General features: G+C 37.8%; 1 protein-coding gene across 8 annotated transcripts in view; it reads right to left on the bottom strand.

Moving 5' to 3' along the window:
- Positions 1-13,115, bottom strand: part of CDK5RAP2 (CDK5 regulatory subunit associated protein 2) — an 83,927-nt gene that overhangs the window by 46,758 nt on the left and 24,054 nt on the right. For all 8 annotated transcript variants that reach the window (XR_015703669.1, XR_015703670.1, XM_087752813.1 and 5 more), the window contains 4 exons: positions 11,813-11,983; positions 10,878-11,051; positions 4,442-4,539; positions 1,241-1,371 (listed from right to left, as the gene is read on the bottom strand). Coding sequence is in view for 6 of the 8 variants with exons in the window: in XM_087752813.1 (XP_087608939.1) it covers positions 1,241-1,371; positions 4,442-4,539; positions 10,878-11,051; positions 11,813-11,983 (574 nt within the window). In the remaining 2 variants the exon portion in view is untranslated. The remainder of the gene's footprint in view (positions 1-1,240; positions 1,372-4,441; positions 4,540-10,877; positions 11,052-11,812; positions 11,984-13,115) is intronic.

Genomic DNA, 13,115 nt, shown 5'->3' on the forward strand with positions numbered 1-13,115 from the left:
GAACATGAACTCAAGGTCTCCAGGCAAAAAGCCGGGTTAGACAAAGTTACTGCATTTATTTTGCTTTTGGGTCAAAAGATTGCATTAATTGAATTGAAAATAGCTACTTATTAATTTCCTCTGTAACTGCAGGAATGATTTGTTATGTTTCAATAAACACCTGTTCATTTACAATACAGATGACAGTTAATTCTATAAATATATCTCATTAGATAGGGAGGAAGCATATCTAAATTAGGACAAAGAAGAGACATCCAAATCCTACTCCCAGCTCTGACACTGATCCCCATGGCTGCTGCAAGGACCCAGAGCTTCACAAATGATTACTAACTTTCAGAGCCTTCATTCCTAGCAGCCTCACACTCAGCACAACTGCTCTTGAGAACCCAGGAGTATGCACAAGACCCTTTGGCCTACCCTGGTTCTTCATCATCTCTGTGCTTTTAAGGTTGGAAGCTGAAACGGCACAAGCTTACCTTTTGTCACTTATCATAGCTGTCAAGGGAGTGATGCTAAATCTAAGTTTAAAGGGGTAAGTGAACAGGCTTTATTGTTATTTATATATCCCCTATGGAATAAAACAGATACATCTGTACATATGCAGTAAACAATATTTAACAATGGCCACTTACACTATTCTTTTCTATATCTTAAGTATATACTAAAAACACCTCCAAATAAGTACAACAAAAAAGCCAGAAGATAAATTATATTTAAAAGCTCCGCTATTTCTGAATTACAAAATAACAAAACCTCAGGTTGTTTTTTCTGTCTCTGGAAACCCTTCTTCTGTTAGGAGGAGCCCAGCCATTTCCAGAGACACAAGCTCTGTACCAAAGTATGGTGAAATAATAACGTTCCACAGTCAGAAAGTGATCCCATGGCCACAGATTCATTCAAAGCCAGGAATCTCTGACTTCTGCAGAAAACAGTAAATTCTATGGGTACAAAATTGTAGGCAGCTTGAAATGATCACTGCAGTGGAATTGCCATAGAATTACTAACATTTGCTGCATGGAAAGAGAAAAGCTGTCCCTCTGTATATGCCCTGATTGCTCAAAGACAATCTGTTACAAATCCCCCAAATAATTTTCAGTATAGAAAGCCAAAAAGAAGTTTTTCACGCCTTTTTCTACTCTCAAACGTTTCTTCTCCATCCCAGCAAACTGACTGTAATAAAACCAGTTTTCTTTTGTGCAAGAAGATCAAGAAAAGGGATGGGCTGCACATGTATACAGACCTTGTCGGTTTTTAATGTCCTTAATCTGATCTTCTAAGACCTTCTGCAGATTCCGATTAGCTAAAACGTCGTCTTCTAGTTGTTTTCGCAACATGAAAATGTTGTTTAGTTCCGTTTGCAAGCTATTTATACTAAAAAAAAAAAAAGAGGAAAAAAAAAAATCTTAAAAGATTCAATTCAAAACATTTTGTTGTGCACCTCAGCATCTTTTATACTTCCAGGCTTCCACAAAGAGCCCATTTCACGTTAGCCATCGCTGTTTTTCATGACACAGTTACATCATTTTGATGCATAAGAATAAACAAATCCCTTCATAGAAAGATGAGACTAAACCTTTACATATACGTCCTTTTCTTGCTGTTTTGAGCTGTGCTGCTTGTAAGTCAGCTTAAACATGGAAGATATATTCAACCAGCAAACTTCTGTGTAATTCCTTTTAAGGCAAATCAAAATTACTAACTTCTGAAAAGTATGCCAAAAAAATATCATTATCACATAATACTGATGGCTCTGTGTATTCCATTATAAGGTGACCATGGAAACTTTGTTCCTTTGCTACAGAGCTACACTATATAATCTAATGCTCCGCTTAAGAAAAAAATTAAAAATCGTGTTTCGTTGAAAATATGACCCAGACGCAACTGTTTTATTTCTTCATTTATCCGAAAGTCTGTAAAAATTGCTTTTAAGGTCTAAATTGTCTCAATTATCTCAATGGGGTGTAAATGCCAAAACTTACAAATGATAATTTGTCAACGTGAATTAATTCTTTAAGCAGCTTTCTTCCAAGGTGACCACTGAAGCTCTGACTGTAGCATCAGTCACCGTCCCCCAGGCCTTCCAGTGTCAGCACCTCTAGCTGTCCCTTGCTAGATCTTCCCCGTACCCTTCAACAACATCGACAAGACAGTTCTGATCTGTCCATAAAAAGACTTAAGTGCAGTAAAAACTGAAATTGTAATAAAATGTAATAAATTGGATTTAATAACAAATAAATAACAAGGTGTTACTGAACTCATTGTATTATTAATTTTCACATTTACTTCACTCAGAACCTCAGTGTTTTAAGATAAATTAAGCTGCTGTAGAATTTCCAATCCACTGCACATTTTAAATGCCAGAGAATTCAAGAATCTTTAAAAAAAAAATTTAAATCCATCTTACTGAAGACTATACAGGAACATACAGCACATCATACTTGCATGAGAATAACAGCATATTGTAGAAACGCATTAATTAAAAGACAGCATGTATGAAAAGACTCTCAGTCTGCTTTCTGACAAGTGTGCTGTTGTCAGTGTTTCCTGCACAAGAAACTATTGCTTTAACCAATTCTCCCTCGCTCAAGAGTATCTTTGAAGAGAGAGCTCTTAAATGCTCAGCAAAAAATTAAGAATAAAAGCGAACCAACACATTACTAGAAGCTAAGTAAGCACATTTTCTCCTTTTCATGAGGTAAAGGTTTTATAAGGAAAAGCATTGATTCCCTGCTTGAAGAGACAAGAAATGTCTTGGTCCTGACATCCGGTAGCTTATTTTGAAAAATAACCATCCAGGTTGCTTAAAATAAATAATGCCTAAAAGAAGACATGTCAGCAAGAAAACAGATGTTTCCCCAAATCCATGCCACTGCTGATGGCAATTACACAAATGAGGAAGCTGAATTTATCTGCAGGGCTTGTTCATCAGCTCCCCAGAACTTTGGGGGTTCAGGTCTTCCGTCATGACATTTACAGCACGTCTCAGCCCACAAAACTACGAGAAGAAATGAGAAGACCTGCCTCCAACTTTCAGCTCTACTGTTGAATCATTGCCCATCCTCTGCAAATCGCCGCACAACACACACTCCTCTGTGCATCCTATAACTCCGTATCAAGAAAACAGAACTAATGATCCTGCTTCTGATCCTACAGAAGTTAATTGGAAAACTCCTATTACCCTAATGATTATAACTACAGTTATAATGTTCCTCATTTGAAAGATATTCTAAGAAAAACGAGTATCAGAGCTGTTACTTTGCTGTCATTATTACATAGCGTTGACAATCGCCTTACCCACAGAGGGTGTTTCAATGGCAGGTCACACCCTCCATATCAAATATTAAAACAAACTGCCTTCTTCCTTCATTTGGTGATTGTTCAACAGAAAAGTCATGAAAGCCATTGCTATTTTCCCAGAGATAAGAAATAATCTCCATAATCTGACTTCTATCACTATTTCTAATGAAAAAGATTCAAGTATCTAAAAGAGCTTCTGAGCTGTAGCCAAGCATAAGCTGGCATTACTATTAATGCGCTTAATTCAAATACCAGACCTCATCTACTTTAGTGCTACTCGCTTTACGGTTCCAATCTACAGTGGTCTATAAACCAACTGCAAAACACAAACGCACATTCCCACAAAATTGGCAGGTATGAGCCATTGCCTTCAGGCAGGAAGAGTCAGGAGCTAGCTCTCAAATGCTGCCAATACCTAATTAAGATATTTGTAATTATAACAGTAAAAGTAATTTCTTTTATAAAACGTTTAAATTTATTTTACCTAAAGGCTAAGAATTTTCTTTATTTTATCACAACGTCTCCTCAACTGCCAAGCAATAATAGGATACAGAGTAGGCCACAGATTTCTTTCTAAAATGTCGTGTTCTTTGATTTTAAAAGGTTAAAAACCACTTGCTTCTGCCATACTTCTGAATGCTTCACATTGAAAGCATACTATGCAAACTTCAATTATTCTGTTTTGTTTAACCTTCTCCAAAATCTTACTGGCTTATATTCTCATCAAAATTCTCACAGCGCCACTTTTAAGATAAGCATTATCTGTATTTCAGGAGTAAACCACGGCAAATCGGCCAGCACCCAAAAGTTCACTGCGATTTGATTTTTTCCCCTATATTCCAACACAAGACATGTACCTCCTGAAAATCTAGCTGCTTACTTTGGTACCCAAATGGAAGCCTGGCTCAAATGAGATTCCAATCCAAACAGAAATATTTCAGAAACATTTAAGTAATTTAGATAATATAACCCCCCTTACAAAAATAGTTCTCTTTGAAGGAGACTACTACAGCTAGTTTATGCCTTATGAACAATTGGCCAGTACAAAATAATCAGCACTCCAGTTAAGCTGCACCTTTTTTCACAACTTTTGACTTTTGCCCTTTGAGTTTACATTACCCACCAAAACAGAAAAAGTACTTACCTCTCCGATTCCTTGAAGGTCTTCACTAGCGTAGAATAAATATTTTGTTCCTTTCTTAAAGCAAGGATCAGCTTTTCATATTCGGCTTCCTTATTTTCCTAAATTAAAACAAGACCATACTAAGCTTACAATGCCATTTTTAAGTTTGCACGTCGACCACTATGTGTATGCTTGTGTCCTGAAGAAAATGTGAAAGAAGTAGCAACCCAAATTTGCTGAACGGGACTGCCCACCTCCAACCTCTAATATGAATCTGGAAACTATTCATGATACTTAAAAACAGCTACTGTTAAAGGAGGCAAATAGTGTCTCACTATTTTCCTACCGTGAGTCACATATCTGAACAGTGGTTCATCATTTTTATTATTTTTATCACAGTCTAAAAAGCTTTCCCCGCCCCGTCCCCAGCATCCTTACATCCAAAGTGTACAACTTACCAACGCCGGACAACCCGGCAGGCACCTACTGCAGAGGAGGGGAAGGGAAGTAGAGAAGCCCAAGCTCCAAGCACACATTTTAGAACATCGTCCTAAGAGTCCTCCCCGTATTCTGGATAAAATTGACTTTCTTTGGGGGAGAGGTTTCTGCAAATTCTCTTCCGTTTCTGAACGGAAAGGACTGTATCGAGCCGACAATTAAAGGATGAACATGTCAGATACACACTCGTCGAGTCAGCTTTCTGCACACTCAGCTGGCCTCACTACAAGCTGCTTCTTGTGCAAAGAAAATAAAATTGTTTACCTGCAGTCTTGCTCACAGAAGGTATATTATTATTATTAGAATAAACCCAGGCTCTTATGCTACATTCTCAGTAAGGATCCACCAAGTTCCCACCATTTTTTTCACTCCAAAACAACCACACAGCCATTTTTTTCAGCAGGAAGCAAAAAATGCAGCTATTTAAAGGAGTATTGGCTTGCACTTATTACATAAAAATATCTAAGATATCAGCCATCTCAGAAGAGAAATAACTGGGATATCTACAGCAAATTTAGCTGTATTAATGTCAGAGACATACATTCTGCCTCTGGTTGAGAAGAATAGTAGGCCTTGTTGCTTCTCTCAGTTTTCTATTTCAACTGAAAACAAAGGAAGAACAAAAAAAGTGCCACAGCTAAGGGGGAATGTTTATGGCTCTAGCATGACAAGATAACTCTGGAGAGCAAGAATGAAAGGTAATTCTATTTTCTCCGTATTACAACCTCAAGATTGGAAACTAAACTCTCAAGAGATACTAAATCATTAGTGAACAGATCATTAACAAGGAAGAAATCTACACCCAGGGGTTTTAAGCAGCTGTTATTACTCCAATTGCAATTCCTAAGGAAGGAATTGCAACAAAAATTCAGCTACAGTAGAATCTCGTTAATTCACACTAACGATGCAAAGACTCTGTTAATTTGAAGAATTCGGTATTCTGCAAAGTAAACAGTACAAAAGCAAGGACAACTGTTGTTTACTTTTAATTATTTACACCCATACTTCACAGTATGCTAGCAAATATGTTAAATAATATTTTGCAAGTGTAATCAAGTTTTGATCAAATTACTCCCGTTAAGGTAATCTGCATGTCAGATCTTACTGCGGAAAGAGTAGCTTCTACCACCTAACGCTACGGATTCTGTGAAGAAGTGACCTTGCCTTTGTACACGTGCATCATGTTCATCTACCATCATTCCTGACAGTAGCTGTATTCTAACAAACGTTTCCAGGTTCTCGTGCAGTTTATACATGAAATGCTATTCTGTATATGAAGTGCAAAATACTGAGCTTCATATCGAGTTTATTATCTAGATGAGCAGAAGAGAAGCACACAGCGATGGCTTCTGCTGACTGAGTACTGAGAAACACAAAGGCAAACAGATGGAGGTGGGTGATCCAGAGCCCATTAATAAAAAATCTCACAAAAAAAAACATGTAAAACAGTACATCTTACAGCCTGAGTTAAGGAGTCTTATCAATGTGTTGGAATCTCAGCCTTTCAAGAACAGTCACTAAACATAAAATACACAGATTGCAATTTAACTTGGAAAAAGTTTGATCACAATGACACTGATCAATGACATAGAAAGCAACAGGAAGAAAAAAAAAATCTTTTGACTTAATTTAGTCAGTTAACAGTCTGTTAAAAGTTCTAGTGAACTCCTCCATATGTCTGATACAAGCCTTGCAATTATTACTGAAGACACCGCAAAACTATATCCTAATTAAAAGCTCTTTCTGAAGCACTGGCAAAGTAATGTCATTGAAGAGTTTACGGTACAGAAATTAGATAACGGTTGTCACCAATTGTTCAGGGTCTATCGCTGCTGTATTAACAAAGCAGCGTTATACACGGAACCATGCTCCGGTGTCCTATGTCTGTTTTACAATTCACATATTAATTTAGTTCTACATTTGCACCAAAATCTCAGTAAGCTCATGAAATCCTCCCAACTCTTTTTTCCTGCATAACGGGAGACATGAGCTGTTTCTTCATTTCAAATGTCACAGACTATACACAAATTATTATGAACTCTAAATTCAACTCGCTAGATAGAGGTTAGCAAAATCATGAAGAAATATTCTTGATTTTTCAGAATCTTTCATGAATAATAAGGATGGGAAGATACAGCATAATTTTTTTTTTTTTACATTATTACTGTCATTTCTAAATAAAGCGTAGGAGTGAATTATTCCAATCAACTCCCCAACGGTACACAAAACATAAGGCAGCTCTGTAACTTAAATAGACCATAATGCTGTGGGAGTTAATGAAACATTAAACCTCTTGACACATGGTGTGAGGGAAAATGTGTTAGAGGAGATAGCTGCAAGACATCCAGGACCATATTGCAGTGAGAGATTTATATTCCCATGAAAGGAGGCAATCTAATACATTAAAGTCTATATTTAAGTCTGAAATACTATTGCTAAGCAGTAGTGGTGGAAAACATAACTTATTTTCATTAAAGGTTTCTCAAATTGTAAGCAATGGAAGTAAAAGGTTTATACCTCCACAATAAATAACTTACTGGCAAAGTCAGAAGAATATCCAGTTGCCTCACTGAACACTCTCTTGCTTACAACAACCATTGGGATCATTGCAAAACCTCTGAAGGTTAGAGGACGAATAATCGAGAGAAGGCCATAACCTACAGCTCATCACTGATTCATTCGTCCATCCATCCACCAGTACCAGAACTTGGTAACTTCTTCTAACATTGCAGTAAACTTTATGTATGGTCCCCCATAAATGAAGCGATCACTAATAAGATTAAAATTGTTACGGGCCACTGAGTCATATCTCTAAAGAAGAAAATTACTATAGCAAAAGACTTTGTTGGTGACTTTTAGAAGATGTCATCTCAACCACAGAAAATGTCACAAAGCTGATGGCTCTGAGGAACTTATGGCCCTTCTTGGTGATGTGCGAGGCAAGACTACTGGACCATATACTCCCAATATCACTTCATCAGGCTAACCCCTTTAAGATTAAATTTCTGCTAATATGGAAATGGTGAGATACCCCAACCACATCCATTCCCATCACCAGGCCACACTCAGTGTCACAGGAAAAAAGCATCATGTTTGAAGCGTGTGAAGACATGGTTATTGACAAAAAACTTTGCTGTTTTCAGCTATAAGCTAATCTCACCAAATCAGCAATTGAACTACCACCTTGTTTATGTGTTCACAACATCAACTTCAAGAGACTGAAAGCAACAACTACAACACACCGATCACTATTTAATAGACAGGACACTTGTATAAATAAAACCAAGCCAACTACACCCCTTCCCATAATCACGACGACTCAGCACAATGTGCACGCTGCATCAATTCCAACAGCAAGGCACGTCTGCAGTACTGCAGCAACTGCACCAGCTCCAGTTCTCACGACACCCGTAACTGCAACGCTCTAGCTACATCAATAACTTCCATGCATTGACTATAATTTCTCCAGCTGCAGCAAATTAGACATCACAACTGTATGCACACAGTATTCTTCAGTTCCCTGACTGCAGAGTATTAACTCCCTAAATACAGGAGTAATTATAATCAAAGTCAAATATGTGCTGATCATACAGGAATTAGAAAGTGTCTTGTGTCTGCAGAAACATCAGATTTGCCTTGCAGTGTATCAGCTAACTACATTTCCTACTCCACCCTCAAGCGGTATATAAGCTCCCCTTCCCAAAAACAGACATCGCGGAAAGGCTACATTACAGCAAATCCAAGAAGGTTTTTTTTTTACAGTTAGAGAAATCAATTTAGAATTAAAACTCGTATCACTGTGGCCCCTTACTGCAGTATGTGCCGCGTGCAAGATTACATGTGCAACACAACAGAACCCAGAAGCACAGCTCAAGGACTGAACAAGAGTCACTTTTCTCAATTTTGCTGCTTTTCTCAGAAATAAAATGAACCACAAAGGTCTAAAAATCTGTGTTAGAAATATATTTACCTAATAAATGCTCCAACAAAAAGACCTTTGTAAGTATAGGAGTATTGGTTGCGAGAGAAGAGCATTAAGCACAAACCCAACTAAAGCTTCCAAAACTACATGGAGTCCATTGCACTTCTAAATTCCTTGGCTGTAAAATATATTTCATTCCGAGATTTCATAGATACCAGAGTCAGCAGATGCATGACTAACCTAATTATCAGTGGCCTCGCACACTCTCTCTCTAGCCCATGACAGTGGCTCAAGAATCCAAAGTCTAATTAGAAACTGTCATTTATCTTCCCTGGCCTGGCCAAGGCACCCAGCAGAGCTTTGGATGTTGGTTGCTTTAAAATTTATCGTTACATTAAAATAAAGTAAAAAGGTATGATGAAAGAGAGAAAGTTCTGCATCTCTCAATTCAGTTTCTTCAACTTTAAAGATCAGTGAGGCTAGAAGAGCTCGGCTTCTGTTCTCTCTGGTGGGGAGGATCCAGCTGTGCATTTGTTGACAGTTGGTGCAGCACTGTAAAGTCATCAAAGAGTCCAAGGCAGCCAATGAGAGCAGCGTTCTGGACAATCTGTGCCCAAAAACTTATGATTAATATGCCGAAGCGGGTTCTTACAGGAGATATCTTACACAGAGGTTGAGCTGAGCGGACAATGGGTTGTGATTAGGTATTGTTCACAATCACTAAGTGAGACAGCAATAGAGAATAGATCATGATTAGAAGGTGGGGACCGGGTCATTACCATGCATGGCTTCGCTTGCCACTGTTCTCTCTCCTGGTTATACACCTGTACTGGAAGTGGGGTGTACAGAGGAAAGTTAGTGTTTGATTTTCATTAATTCTGTACGATTTTCCATCACTCTTGGGTCCCTTTGTGACAGAAGCTATGTGCATGCACTGCAGTTTGTTTTACAGAGGTAGAATTTCTACTCAACTTTTCACAGACTTTATTTTCTCTGCATGTATATTCATATATACTTTGATCTACTCTGCACTGGTACCCTGGCAAACAGTGATGCAGCTCCTTTACTCTGAGCTTCTCATATAACCCATGACTCAACGTGTGCTTGCATCTGCCTAGTTTAATAATAGTGCCCGTAACATATTAAGCATCTCATCACGAGTAGGTTCAGAATGTGACACAAGACATAGCACTCGTGTTTCCTTTGCCATCAGCTCACTTTATTTTAAACTTCCTTGAGAAAATCTCATTAATGACTGATATATTATTAAAGAAACAAAATAGCTTCCTCCATCACAGACATCCTAGTCTAATTCTTTTTACTTTGCCTGATGCTTTTGGAGACCTTAACATACTAGGCTGCAAACAACACAAAAAAAGACAAGAGATGTACCTTCAAAAGCAGCTTCCTTGTTCAATAATCTGTACACAATAATAAAAATGCACCAATGGAGTCACCGATGGAGTCAAAGTTCTTTGCCTTAAAGTAGTTTTCTTCTTGCCCTAGACATATCTTCACTCCTACCTCCGTTTTTTATCCTCACACTCCATTTATCTCCTGTGGTCACTAGCTCTGTGCAATCTTTCCCCTTATCTATCAGAAGTACACAAACTCTCCTCTGCATCTCTCTTCAGAAACGCAGACACCCTCCCACTCAGGGAAATATGGCTACCCTAATGACCACAAAACTCTACCTTTTTATGGCAGGCAAAACATTTTACACACCTTCTGAGAGTAAAGACTTTAGTGATGCCATATAAACTCATCTGAGTACAATACTATGTATTGTTAAGATGCCAGATCAATACCTCCACAATCATACAAATCATATGACACAATTATTAACAAAGCCATTGTTATCTTTTTAATAATACAGAACATTTTGATATGGTACTGATACGAAGGAAAACCAGCCCCTTGCTACGTGGGTGAATTACAACGTGTATGAGTCCACACCTATGAAGCCAAAGTCAAAATTCCCTTCAATTTGAACTCAAGGTATTTATCTGCAAATGATCAGAGTTATGAAAAACTCACCTCTAACTCTCTGACTATCTTGATGATTGACTGTTGAGACTGTGCAGCACATTTTTCCTTTACTAAGCCCTCATTTTTCAGTTCAAGTTCTTCATTGGCTCTTAGAAGGTTCTTGTACTTATTCAGGAGCTCCTGCAATTCTGCATCCTTTTCTTTAACTGTTCCATCAAGTTTCTAACAAAAGAAAACAATGAGACAGTTTTACAAAATTTACTCTAGTTTTATATTGCAAAATAGACAAACAAAAAAAAAAATTCGGGAGAATATCCAAGGATGATCCAGCACATATTCTTCACGTACCTCGCAAAAGACGACCTCAATTTAACATAATACAAGCAAAAAAAGATCGAACAGAAGCTTTCCCCAGCTATCCAATCTTTTAAGTATTAAAAAATAAGTCAAGGCATGCACCTTGGTCTCCAGGTATAGAGCAACCTCAACTACTACTCTTTGCATTGCTGGTTGAATACCATCGGTACTTTTCAGGGTTATGCCTCCAGCTATAAAAAAACTGAGCAGGGGTCTGTTAATATTCAGGCAGCTCCCTTCTCGCATACATTGTTTTGAATGGGATCCAAAAAAAGAAGATAAAATATTTCAGTATCTATACCTATTCCTCAACTTCTAGTTTCTGCACAATAAACTGAAAATCACAGGCACTTCAGAGCTTTTAAAGTATCTTACTACAACAGTGAAAATTCTATGTATTTCTTCCTCCTCTCTCCACACGCTTCATAAAACCCTAACAAGAAATCTTGTTGAATGCCACACACTCTATAATTATGTGTCTCTTCTGCAAATACAGTATTATAAAAAGTGAAGGATTATCATCAAAATCAACAGTAATTCCAACTACAAATGCGATTTTGTAATAATTTGTCATACAAAATCAAATGATAACTTTCCATTTTTCATTTCAACTTAAGTCTACTTACTTGAAGCAGTAGATCCTTTTGATTGACACTGTCTGTTAGCCGCTTGATAACTAGCTCTTGGCTCTGCAACTTCTGATTGCTTTCACTCAAAAGAATATTGTAATGATGTTCAACTGCTTTTTCTTTCTCAGTCATTTCACCGTGTAATTTCTCTAGTTGATTTCTAAGGTCCTACAAAAAATAAAACGGAATATTTAGCAAATCAACTTTAAAAAAAGTTTAAGACTAACAACCCACATTATTAGCTTAACTTTTCATTGCTTTAAATTACTCATATCACTGAATAGTCTGGAGAATGTATTTAAGTCAGTATCTTTCTCTTGGCATCAATGAACACCATTAAAGAAAGAAAACTTTTAGATGAGGTGTCAGTATTGCCTTCTAAAAATCTCGGTTGTTATTGTTTAAATGCCTTTCATACAGAATGACTGGACTCCAAGGCTGTTGGGAATATCGTGCACGTAGCTGTTGCTGCTGTCAGAATGAACACTCACTTCTGAGTCAATTTACTCCCTTGCTAGAAATAGGAGAAAATTGGTTACGGGTGATTCAGTTTGTCATTTGCTCTTTTTCTCATCACACCGTGAAAATTCTTGCACTAACATTGTATTACTAGTTACTTTTGCATCAAACAAAAGGTCAGAAATGTTAAAACATTTTCTTTCGACAAGAGCACAAACTTCAAATGACCAATCAGGTCGGTCTCGCGATTAGAAGTTGTGAACAGAACTTGACCGTGCTTCTGGCTGTTAATTACTTCCTGCAGCTCCAACATTAGTTGCATCATCTCCACACCTTAGTTTCCCATCAGAGAAATGTATGCTTCTTGTCCATTTTGCTTCTAAAACACAGAAACAAGCTCTTTCAATAGGCTTATGCAGTAGCAAGTCCAAAGGACTCTTGAGATCTGTTAGGATCAACATGGGCTACTGCAGTGTAAAAAGGAGTACCTCCTAGTTTGCAGGTCACGCGTTTGACGCACACCACAATTACAGCTTTCTCCTCTGCGCTCCTACAGATCCTGCTCCACTTCACTTGACAATCCACCGTCTAAAACCGTGGCTATCTATGGGGTTTCAAAGTCTGACCACCTGATAAAGCCTTGAGTTCCAACCAATAACATCAAACAATTCCTCTTCCTTACATTTTGCTAGGAACTGTGACAATCGCTAAATCGATGGAAATATACATGAAACTATTAGCATGTAATTAATAGTCAGTTCCCAGTTACAGAGTGGAAAATATGCAAGAGCACAGGGCAGTAGAAAAATCCGTAACACGGCTTCTCTGTCTTTCCACCTTC

This window comes from Nipponia nippon, unplaced genomic scaffold (genome assembly GCF_047370975.1).
Source record: "Nipponia nippon isolate SJK-2023a ecotype South Korea unplaced genomic scaffold, ASM4737097v1 scaffold_16, whole genome shotgun sequence".
NCBI lineage: Eukaryota > Metazoa > Chordata > Aves > Pelecaniformes > Threskiornithidae > Nipponia > Nipponia nippon.